Here is a 12,329-nt window from a genome sequence, read left to right as displayed (position 1 = left end):
GCACATAAAATCATTACTACTGAGTGCTATGGGAATAGAAGGCTCAATCGAGCTGTGGCTTTCTGTCAGCCTGGCTACAGTGCTGAAAAGAAATCTTGCATTATTCTTATTCTCATCTATTAATGAAGAGTAGTAGGCTGCTCTCGCTTTACGCAGTGCTTTCTTATATTCATTGAGAGTAATATGCCAAATTAAACGAGATTCTTCAAGTTTAGTGGAACGCCATATCCTTTCAAGTTGTCTCGACTTTTGCTTTATTTAGGCGGGTTTCGGCATTATGCCATGGAGCTAATCTATGTTGTTTTATTTTCTTCTTTTTCAAAGGAGCAACAGAGTCTAATTTTATTCGCAGCGCATCTGTAGCACTATCAACAACATGATCAATTTGGGGTGGTGTACATTTTGTATAAGTTTCCTCCCTTACATGCAGACATGCTATCGAGTTAAGTATTGGTGGAATCTCTTCCTTAAATTTGGCTATAGCACTAACAGATAGGTTTCTGCTGCAGGAGCTTTTGACTAATGCTTTGTAGTCTCGTAACAGTACTTCAAAAGTTACTAAGAAATGGTCGGATAAAGCAGGATTATGCGGTTCGACTAATAGTTGCTCAATTTCAATACCATAAGTCAGAACAAGGTCGAGAGTGTGATTATAGCAGTGGGTTGGTTTATTTACACTCTGACAGAAACCAACAGAATCTAATATAGAGTTAAATGCAACAGTAAGGCTATTTTTATCATCGTCAACATGAATATTAAAGTCACCTACGATAATTACTTTATCTGTTTTAAGAACCAAAGTTGATAAAAACTCAGAGAATTCAGATAAGAATTCTGAATAAGGACCTGGTGCACGGTACACTGTAACAAATAAGATTGGCTGCAAAGTTTTCCAGGTCGGATGCGTAAGACTAAAAACGAGACTTTCAAAGGAGGTATAATTTAATTTTGGTTTAGTATTGATAAGTAAACTTGAGTCAAAGATTGCTGCAACTCCACCTCCTCGGCCCGTGCCTCGGGCAATATGAGTATTGATATGGCTGGGTGGAGTGGCCTCATTTATGCTGACATATTCTTCATGTCTCAACCAAGTCACACCAAGTCACACATATTGATAGATGTCGTAATGCACTGTTGAGGAACCTGTGACCCAAGTTTTTCATTCATTGCATAACTACACTGTAGTTGTGTATATGATATGTCAATAAACCTTAGAAAATCTTGAAATCTTGAAAGGGATGTGCAAAATAGCAATTATATACAGTTTTTAATTAACTATTAGTAGACAATAACGAGTAATTAATATACTTTATAGAGATCTGCAGATAAATGTTTAGTCTTCTCAAGCACCAACTATCAAATATCTCTCCTGATTGTTGGCACTTGACAATCACCTTTCCCTGAATTTTACTCAGGTGTAACTAAAGTCTGCTTTAAGGGTTGTTTATATTTCACAACATTAATCAGAATCTGCAGAGTTACTAAAGTAAATGTAGTGGAGTAAAAATACCAGGTTAACCTCTGAATTGTAGTGGAGTATAATACAGTATATATTAATGCTGCCCATTATGGATACAAGCGATTTTCACCCATGTAGTAATTACATGTTTTAAATGTGTACACACCAATTTGTTTCCTATCGCCTAAACCTCCAGGGCTGTACACAGTTTAATACTGTCAACTTCTAATTTTTGGAAAAACGAAAACGTCTTTTAAAACTACAATTCCCAGTAGAGACGTGCCATAGAGAACATGTTGCGAAACACAATAGCCAGCATGTATAGTTCTGGGGGGGCGTTCGAGTCCAGTTTTGAATAGTCTGCCGTGGTTTCGTTCCATTTCAAAGAGCTTGACGCTCGGCGTAACCTTGGCGCACTGCCACTCCAACATCCAATCCAAGAGCTTGAAGATTAATCACAGGGTTTGTCAACGGGACTGTAGTCCCAAATGATAGCTGGGGATTATGGGTAGTGTAGTGTCTTCGGCCATCCTAAACTGAAATGTTTTTCGGATATCATATCGCATTAACAACACCACATCTGGCGTCACAGAGATCTTCTGTTACTGTCCTTTCTTCTTAGAGGAAGTACAAAAACACGTAATAATAAACGAGCCGGCACAGCAGCTTGTTGGCATGTTAAAAACTATTATGTTCTGTCTCGCTCAGGAGAGTAACAGCTGGCACAATTACAGCCTCGCCTACTGATTTCAAATGTATGCTCTAAAATGATATTTATAAATGATTATTATCATTATTATAAGCAAGACAATAAATGGCAAAGATATGTAGAAAATAAACGTATTTAAGATACGTTCATAAGGAACGTAACATGGGAGAAAATATGTTTCTAGAAGATATGTAGAAAATAAACGTATTTGAGATACGTTCATAACGAACGTAACGTGGGAGAAAATACGTTTCTTGCTAAACGTAATTGAGAATGCAGTTTAGTTCTGTGGGAACGTAATTTTTAGGAGACAGGGTTGAGCAGCCGCACACCTTTAGTTAAACTGCCAAAAAGGCCACATTATTAACCCGAAAGTACACAGAAAGCACGCTTCAGATACTCAACTTCCTTGACATGCTTCACGTTTTGAAATTTCACAGATATCTGTTACGGTTCTTCCACAAAACGTTCACATGTAAGAGGTTTATCTCTCATTCAGAACAATGGAAACCTGTGATCTCTGCACACCTCGTTAGCTCAAAAATAAACACCTGTGTCATGGAACACGATGATGTTATCACTCCAACTGACATGTTCAGGGGCCTCATTTATAAAGGGATATTCGCTCAAAATATAGCGTACGCCAGTTTCTACGCAATGTTTGCGATTTATAAAATACTAACTTGACGGGAAAACGTGCGGTCCTCCACGCAAACTCTAACCCATGCGTACGCACTAAGCACAAAAACGGGAGAGACGAGAAACTGCGACACCGTTGGCAGAAGGAAGAATGGAGAGAAATATGTGGAAATAATACCATAAATAAAATGTTACCTCTCATTTATCATATATGAAGAATTCATTTTCAAACATTGATTAAAGCCAATCTTAAAATGATTAAACAAACGCCTGTTTGAGACTCCTCAGTGCACACAAAAACATAACTTGGAGAAATAAATAAATACGGATATGTTATTTAAAACCACCTCGAATATGTTGTGTTAATGTTATGAAATGTTTTCTCATAAATGATGCGGTAAGCAGGAGGACAGAATTAGTCTAAACTGACGCCGTGTTGCATTTCTATAGGTTGTATACGAGCATGGTTTTATATACTCTCATGTTTAATCGTGTTTTATGCCGTTTGCCAAGACTTGATAAGTCGCTCATAAAACACAGGAGGTATGGAAACTAAGAACACCATATGTGGTCAATTGTACAGCTGATATAACACAACACATTAGTTGTATTTCCTTTAACTGGTGGATATAGGGTTGCTGCGGGGGGGGGGTGAGACGCACAGGCTGCAGTGGAGAAGCTGCGCACAGCTGATCGACAGCTGGGACACAAACCACCAAATACAAAAACATAATTCAGATCCAGTCGTCATGACTCCACTCCGGAGGGAATCCCCGATCATTTCTTACAGTCTCTCATCAAGGGGGGTCTCCTGTCCCCGGTACAAACACACTGCCTGAGGAAGGCTATGTGTATTGTTTTTGTCATTAACCTTTTTCGGGCCATTTATTTATTTATTTTGGTGACGATCCGACCTCCATGCTGCTACTCTGGTTCAAACTGCATCCACCAAACAATATGATTTATCTCGACCTCCCCAAAATAACCTAAATCTGACACGGTGTGAGATGTCTTTTTTAGCTGTTCTGTCGTCATTTCCTGCGATCTTCTTCATAAAGTCAGTCAGAATGAATGAATGGGCGTTTCTTTGACTATTTATAGGCAAATATGGGCGTTACGTGAAGCCAGCAAAAGCTGCACCGCATTTCGAGTCGGTTGTGATTTATAAAGGGAAACCGGCGTAGGAAGTGCTGTACGCACTTTCCTCAACGGTACGCAATGTTTGGTGAATCGGAAAATGTCGGAACATTTCTGTACCTATTTTTTGGATTTCTACTACGTAAGCAACCTTCCCACGTGAATCCTACGCACGGCGTTATAAATGAGGCCCCAGAGCAGCAGACTTCAGATAAAGGTTAATGGTCCTGCCCAACAGCTCTACGTCAATTATGGGGTGTCATCATCATATGCCGAAGAGAGAGAGAGAAAAGAGAGACAGAGGGCGATCAAGAGAAGAGAGAGAGTAATGTAATAAAACACGGTTTTCTCATAACTTCAGTGAAAATACTCCAAACAGCCCAAAACTTCACAGGTTTGGTAACGATGCAGCCATCAACGCATCTAAGCGTATTATGGGGTGTCATCAAATGTCATTGCCATGGCGACAGACCACTCGCCATGAAACACGATGTGGCTGTAAATCCAATCGACACAGTCCAATCGTCCCCCAATCTTCACTTGTATATCACCGGTCCATGCCTCAACCGCTCTACGCCAAATCTGAGATCTCACCATATGCCGTTTCCATGGAAACGCATCCCTCACCATAAAACATGATGTCGCTATAACTCCTATGAAAATGTTCAAAAAGTGCTCAAACTTCACATGTGTGCTAACAGTCCAGCCCTGAAGACATCTACGGGACAGTTTTGAGATTTCTTCAAATGCTGTTGCCATGGCAACACAATGCTCGCCATGAAACACGGCTTTCTCATAACTTCAGTGAAACTGCTCCAAACGCCCCAAAACTTCACAGGTTTGGTAACAATGCAGCCATCAACGCATCTAAGCGTATTATGGGGTGTCAGCAAATGCCGTTGCCATGGCGACAGTCAGATCATTCGCCATCAAGTTAGTTCAGAAGTTTGCAGTTTGAATATTCTGCTGGTTTTCCAAGCCTTTTTACTTTCTTTTCAAATCTCATCACACATTCAAGCCCCCTGTGTTCATGTATCATTTCAATCTAAATTATTCACTTTCTTCTTACACATTACATTTCAGCATAGCAGTTCAGCGTCAGCTTTTCAGCATAAAGCATTCCCACTAGCAATTTCTTCAGGAATTGCATTCTCTAGTTATATATAACATTATAATTTCCTATTTCTGAAAAGTTCCTAAAATGTACTTTTCTTTCACCGGACAAACAATTGGTGGACTGTTTTTTTTTTTGGACAATTAGGATATGTGTGAAGCATTAGAGTGATCAAAAGGTAACCTTTATTTTTGTATTGGTCTTTCTTTGTTTAGTCGTTCTTTTTTTTGTTTTTTGTGTGTGCAATGCTGACTGTTTTTGTGTGTGTGTGTGTTATTATCTTTGCCTGGATAGACAGCATAGTGGCAAAGGTCACAGGTTATCTCTTGCAGCTATTGTGCATCATTCACTGTGACCCCTGCATGTGCATGTATTGTGAGGGCCCACAATCAAGGGAGTCAGCTAAAATGTAAAAAGTCTGCTGGGGCCGGAGACATCTGGAGACGCAGTCATAACACAGCGGAGCCTGCCATTGTTTTTTCTTCCAAAACGGAACTGGTCAGCGGGGGAAAGATAAAGAACCCATAGCTGCAGCTAAACATGGTTTCCGTCTTTAGTTTGTGTCCCAAACAGGATGCATGAGCATTAATGTTAGTCTCAGACCCTCACCACTTGTTTTTGGCTATGAATGGACCACCACATATTTGTCGCATTTCCCCAGAAAAGCTCCCCGGGACCTTCTGGATGTTACAGCTAATTTGTTGATCTGTATGGGGAAGATGTTCTGGATTTTTCTCCTGCAGCTCATCGGCAGCTTGGCTGGGCTTTCTGAAGCTGAACATGAGACGCTGTGCACCTCCAACGCCTGCTTCACCCTGCACATGAACGAGGTACTCTTTGACAAGGCCGTTCAGAACTGTGACCACAATGGAGGTTACGTGATGACAGTGAGAGACCGGGAAGAAGAGGATGTGCTCCGTTTGCTTCTCTCACGGATCCAAAGAAAAAGTCAGGACAGGGCATCTACATTTTGGATTGGATTAAAACTGCACAAAAAGGACTGCGTGCTGCCTGACAAGACTCTGAAGGGGTTTAAGTGGGTGTCTGGGGAGGAAGATTCCAACTACTCCAACTGGGTAAGAGAACCTGTCAAAACATGCAAAGAGAGATGCGTTAAAATTCCTTACACCGAATCAGGTCAGAACCAACTGAAATGGGTTGACGGAACATGCAAAAGCCCTGCTTTTTATGCGTGTAAGTTTTATTTCAAGGGGATGTGCAAACCGTTGGATTTGTTGGGGCCTGGAGAAATAACCTACACAGCTCCTTTCTCAGAAAAGCCACAAAGAAGTGAAATGGAATCATTTCCACTTGGAACATATGCTGTTTTTTCATGTAGAGAGCAACAGTCCCAATACTCTGTGTGCATGGGGACGGCCGACACCTATAGTTGGACTGTTCCTGGTCCATTTTGCAAAACAGGGAAGGAACACTGCGAAATAAACAATGGCGGATGTGAACATTTGTGCCACCAGGAAGCAGATGAGGTTAAATGCTTGTGCAAAGAAGGTTACGACCTGGATGACGATGGATTCACTTGCAGGGTGAAGGATGTGTGCGGCGTTGGCACCTGTGAGCATCAGTGCGTGACGACGGAGTCTGGGTATTTTTGCAAGTGTCCAGATGGGTTCAGATTGGATGCAAACCAGCGGAACTGCTCTGACGTAGATGAGTGCCAGTCACAGACCTGTGAAGATCATGTGTGCGTAAACACACACGGAAGTTACACTTGTACATGTCAAAGCGGCTACAAAATGGTTGTCGGTACTTGCGTTGATATGGATGAGTGTGTGCAAGGAAGATGCGAACACAGCTGCTTGAACAGTATTGGATCCTTCTTGTGTTACTGCAATGAAGGCTTCAGTTTATCTGAGGATGACCATTCGTGTGAGGACATTGATGAATGCGTCAGTAGTCTCTGTCAGTTTGAATGCTTCAATACCATCGGAAGTTTCCGGTGCACCTGCCCGAAAGGCTTCTACCTGGAGATTGACGGATCAACCTGCGCTCAGGAAGTGACAGCAACATCAGCATCTTCAACAGAGGAGTCTAATGATGAGGAAACACAAGACAACTTTACAGAGTCTTTAAACAGGACAACAGTGGAGCTCCAACACCAGTCCCCTCACACCAACGCGCCAATTCTGGACTTGGTGAACCTGCCGCCGGACGATCAGCAGAACAACGCATCATCAGTGACAGGTTTGGCTGAGTCTGTCAATTCCAGGGTGATCGTCTGCGTCCTTGGTTCAGTCATTCCTCTGCTGCTTTTGGTCGCAGTGACAATGGCTATTGCAATTATTCGCTGCAATCGGTCCAAAAAAGAAGCCAAGAAAAATACAACTACCGATGGTTACTGTTGGGTGTCCTCCGGTTTGGATCCGCGTTTAGAGAAACTTTACGAGTCGATCTTGACTGATGACCTATAGCATGATAGTGATGGAGAACACTGACTACATGGATTACCATGTTTGTTTATGTAATTTATGTTCTTACAACCTCTCTTGGTTAGGCTAATGGTTGGAAATGGTTACATATCAGATAACAGATCAGTAAAAACATCATTGCCCACCAGAAGTTTTTCAATGTAGCTAATAGAGTAAAAATAGAGCAAAAATGTGGTGAATTTGGCAAGAAGTAGCAAATTGTAAACATGTATAGGTGTTGTTGATACAAAAAGGCTGTTCCAGTATGGAGGGGGGTTAGGGGCTGTATCTAAGAAGGACAACTGTGTGTAAAACTGATAGTTGGGTGGGTGCCAGATGTTCCCAGAAAGATTTGAGGGAATAAGTTGTAGCAGGATGTAGTTTTAACTGGCTACATTTTATGCTTTATTACCATCGTACGTGTTTGAGTCATATGTCTACCACTGCCTGTTCAATTACTGATTTGTCATTTTACTAGCTGAATATAGTTTACACATACAGTTTGATGCTGGTGTAGATATACTGTAATGATGAAAACATGTACATCTGAGTATGTACTCAATAGGATTAGGCTATGAGACAAGAGAATAGTTCATTCTGAATTATCAGTAGGGTTTGTTTCCTGTTTTTGCTGTCAATGATCCTTGGCCTTCACCAACATTGGAGAGAAGCCAGTAGTCCAACTTTATCTCACTTCCTTCCTGTCTTTAACTCTCTCATTGTCCTGAGGGGTGTTGCTTCCTGAGTAGGAAGCCCCATGCTCTAAATTCTTCAGAATATTCAGCCAACATTACAAGATGATCTACTGCAGAACATCATTGCCTGCTCGCAAATGACTGCTTTTGTGCCAGTGAGGGTAGTGGCAATGTCTTTTTTGATGTCAGTGATTTTTATATTGTCTGTTAAGACAGGATTTAGCATTAATCAGGCTGGTGTCTGTAGACCTTTTTGTACAGGGAATGACTGCATAACTGTAAACCAAGACAGAGTGGATTTCCAGACAGCTGAGAAAACATGCCGCGACAGGAACGGGGCATTAATGACATTTCAGTCAGAAGCAGATGAGAGCATACTTGACATTTTCAGAGATGAACTGTACGGAGACTTCTGGATTGGACTGCATTTACCCACTGCCGCCTGCAGCAACCTCTCAGCTCCACTGAGAGGCTATGAGTGGACCTCTGGTAGTATGCAAAGGACCTTTCTTCCATCCTTCAGCAGCTGGAAAGAGAGTGTTAAAGTCTGCTCTCTGCACTGTGTGTCACTTTCAAAGGATGGAAAGTTGACAGAGAGGCTTTGCTCGGACAAAGCGGATGGGTTTATGTGCCGAACAAAGCACAAAGATGCATGCCAGGCGGGACAACTGTCAGATCCGAATGTTATCCTGAGCTCTAAAGGCTGTTCAGTTGGTCCTTGTGAGCATACATGCAAAGATGTAAAGGGAGGTTATATATGTTCCTGTTTTGCTGGATATATCCAAGACGACAAAGACCCTGTGCGGTGCAAAATGCACTGCGCGCAACAGAAATGCACCCCGATATGTGAGAGAGGACCTAATAGCGGGTGCTTCTGTCCTGAAGGCTTTGTACTAAGTGACCAACTGTGCGAGGACATCGATGAATGTGTTAATGCATGTGACCAAAAGTGTGACAACAGTTTTGGGAGTTTTGTGTGTTCCTGCAAAGAAGGATATATACTGAAAGATCACGGTAAATGTGTCCAAGCAGAAGGCGGGGAACGTTTTGTTGTCACAAGTCCTGTCGTCATAGGTGTTGTGAAACCAGCCACCAATAATCACACACAGCAGGGTGCCGCTGCGCCTGCTGGGGGTTTGGTCTGGATATGGATCACTGTTATCGTGGCCCTGGCAGTTTTTATCATTGTGATAAGGTTTTATGTTGTGAAGCGTCAGAAGCGCAGAGAAGAAAACTCCATTCAGCAGTCCACTGTTCCTGTGGACAATATTGACTGTTAAATCCCAAAACTTAAATAAAGAACATTAACTCCATTGTCCCATCAGCATTATAATGAGACTCAATTGCATTTTTTCAGATGGTTGCAGTCGGTAAATTATCACAATAAACGTTTCTTTAGTCTTTAATCTTTGAATATGCATTTTAAAATAGAAACAATATTAATTAAAATGAATGTATTAACTATTCAAGGTTGTTTTTTCAGAAGGGGAAGGAATAGGCCATTCATTTCCTCATATACAAAAATAAAAGCTAATATTAGGTGAAAACAACTAGTTAAAAACCTCATTAGAAAAAGGAATTCAAAGTTTTACTTAAAGTACATTCATGTGTATAAATTCAAGCAGTATTGAAGTACCATATAGGACATATCTTCATGTTGTGATTGTAAGTGCTGGGAAGTCATATTGATAGGTGGAAACTCATTCTAGTTTAGCATATAGTGTTGATAAGGACAAATATTAGACTATGTAAGACATAAGAAATATTGCAGCCAAGGTAGAAGTACAATGGAGTTGAACAGAGAAAAGCATGACAAAATAAATCCTCAAGAAAAGTTATTCTTAAAAGGTAAAAGAGATGTAGTGTTCTTTTTAAACCCTGACTGAGAGTAAACATAAATATGTGTGCATTTGCATTTACCTGTGAATTCATGTGTCACTGTGTTCATTTACATCAGGACATGGAATTAAAATCTGAATTACTTTCTAACTTGCCTTGCTGTCGTTGTTCTTGTTGCCAGAGTGCCATCTACTGTTCGTTTGTACACATTGCTGGAAGGAGGGTGGAGGGTCACATGTGGCTAAGGTTTTTTACTTTAAGATCAGCTGCTGCTTTAATTACATTTGACTCGAGTGTTTCGGCAACTTAATGTGTTGCTTAAAATAATACTTCTGCAAAATGTGACACTAAGTGTTGCACGGCCAGATACGGCTCAGCTGACTCAGATAAGGAAATATATGATACATTATGATGTGATATGAATGATAATGGTAGTGTACACTCTGTAGTGTGTTCTACAGGTTTGTTTTTTTGTATGTAAATGGTCTGCAAAGGCTCAAATCCCTGTGTTCCCTCCACACTCCCCCCCACCTGAAAAGCCTCCATTGGACTCCTTTGTTTACTTCCGGAACATAGGTTTCCTTTTTTTTCTTTTTCACTTACATTTGTATTGACATTTTTATAAACATACAAAACCACATATAGTTCAGTATACAATTGAATTAGAGACCCATTGAAGAACAAAGAAAAAAAAGAAAATACAAATAATAATAAAAACAAGCAAACAACAACAGTGACATGGAAACTTTCTATCCTATTTTAATGCAACATCATGGTCTGGTTCCAACTCTCAATTTGTGGTGTCGTTCATTTTTCTTTTATATTCAACCCATTTTTCCCATTTGGACTCAAATGTCCCTTCCTGGACCCTCAATATGTGTGTGAATCTCTCCATATCAAATATTTCCTGTACTACTCCCAGCCATTGCTCCTTTGTAGGTGGATCTGCTTTGTACCATGCTCTGGTAATTGTTTTCTTGCTGGCAGCCAGCAGCACCTTAATCAGGTATCTGTCCCCACCCTGTGTGTTTTCCTGTACCAGATTCCCCAAGTATAACATCAGGCCGGTCTTACGGTGTGTCCACACAGCAGCTTTGACCAAATCTTGAAAATCCTGGAGCTGGGCGTGTCTGACAGCTTGGGGATTTCGCGACCAACAACCAATCACATGAATATCACATGAATATCCCGCCCCCGACATACAAAGCAAAAAAACCCGGTTCTTCTACACTATTGTCAAATAGGAAGGGCTATGATGAACATTTATTTTTTGAACATTTTGAACATTTATGAGATTAATGTTTATGGTGCTATTTTATGCTACATTCCATGCTGGCTAATGATACTGTCTATGCTTGCTAGCAACGAAGTAAACTAGCAACGAAGTAAACTGGATATAAAATCCCCAAACAAGCGAAAACCTACCAGTTTCACCCACTGCCTCTGCCACCTCCCTCCATGCCTGGTTCCTCCGGTTTGTATCCCGGTAAGTAAATAGGGACTGGTCATAAAGAACCGGGTGATTTGCTACCGCAATAACTAAGTTCTCCTCCATTTTTGTGGAATATAGAAATGAACTGCGGGTCTGGTTCTCCCAGCTTGCACGCGGTTTGATTGGCTAGCGCTTGAACTGTCAGATTTGCATAAACGGATCTGATTGGCTGTCGCTTCCAGCTCAGCCTCAAAAGTTGAACATTGTTCAACTTTGGAATCCTGAACATCCTGGAAATCCTGGAAATCTTCGCCTCGCCCCCCCACAATGCAGTTCGGCGACAAGCGAGGGAAAGTGACGTCATCCCCATTCAAAGTCAATGGGCGGAGACGCGCTGGAAGCGGTGGACAAATCGCCAAAAGCTGCTGTGTGTACGGGCCGTTAGGAATCTCATAGCCTAATATCCCCTTCAATACTCCCCACACTTCCTCCCAGTATCCCTTCATCTTTTGGCATTTAAAAAAAATATGTGTGTGGTCTGCCCCCACCTCGCCGCATTGCCTCCAACATGCGTTCTGTTCCGGGGCATACCTCCCTTCTATCTTTGGGGTTATGAAGTATCTGATTATGTTTTTCCAGCCAAATTCCCTCCATACCCTTGACCTAGTAGTTGAGTGCTACACTCTACATACATTATACCATTCTTCCTCTGTCATATCAATCCCGAGTTCTTTCTCCCACTTTTCTTTTTTATATAGAGTTGAATTCCCCCTACTCTCCAACAGAGCTTGATATAGAGCTGAAATCACCCTGCCTTTCTTCCCTTCATATGCTTCAATCATGACCTTAATTACCCCATTTTGTTTAGTGTTTTTATCC

The 12,329-nt window shown here is 41.3% G+C and overlaps 2 protein-coding genes across 2 annotated transcripts; both read left to right on the top strand.

Moving 5' to 3' along the window:
* The first annotated feature begins 5,643 nt into the window (after nucleotides 1-5,643).
* On the top strand, nucleotides 5,644-7,548 carry LOC117558505 (complement component C1q receptor). The gene has a single exon (XM_034234749.1). It carries the CDS (start codon nucleotides 5,769-5,771, stop codon nucleotides 7,485-7,487), a length of 1,719 nt encoding a protein of 572 aa, XP_034090640.1. The 5' UTR covers nucleotides 5,644-5,768; the 3' UTR covers nucleotides 7,488-7,548.
* A 31-nt stretch (nucleotides 7,549-7,579) lies between these two features.
* On the top strand, nucleotides 7,580-10,168 carry LOC117558506 (thrombomodulin). Its single transcript, XM_034234750.1, has one exon. It carries the CDS (start codon nucleotides 8,317-8,319, stop codon nucleotides 9,457-9,459), a length of 1,143 nt encoding a protein of 380 aa, XP_034090641.1. The 5' UTR covers nucleotides 7,580-8,316; the 3' UTR covers nucleotides 9,460-10,168.
* Nucleotides 10,169-12,329: the final 2,161 nt, after the last annotated feature.

The sequence above is a fragment of the Gymnodraco acuticeps genome, unplaced genomic scaffold (assembly GCF_902827175.1).
Source record: "Gymnodraco acuticeps unplaced genomic scaffold, fGymAcu1.1, whole genome shotgun sequence".
In the NCBI taxonomy this organism is placed as follows: domain Eukaryota; kingdom Metazoa; phylum Chordata; class Actinopteri; order Perciformes; family Bathydraconidae; genus Gymnodraco; species Gymnodraco acuticeps.
This window is presented reverse-complemented; position numbering and strand designations above follow the sequence as displayed.

What these genes read in the sequence shown, in the direction of transcription:
- LOC117558506 (XM_034234750.1), top strand. Translation starts at nt 8,317, where the DNA reads ATGACTGCTTTTGTGCCAGTGAGGGTAGTGGCAATGTCTTTTTTGATG.
- LOC117558505 (XM_034234749.1), top strand. Translation starts at nt 5,769, where the DNA reads ATGGGGAAGATGTTCTGGATTTTTCTCCTGCAGCTCATCGGCAGCTTG.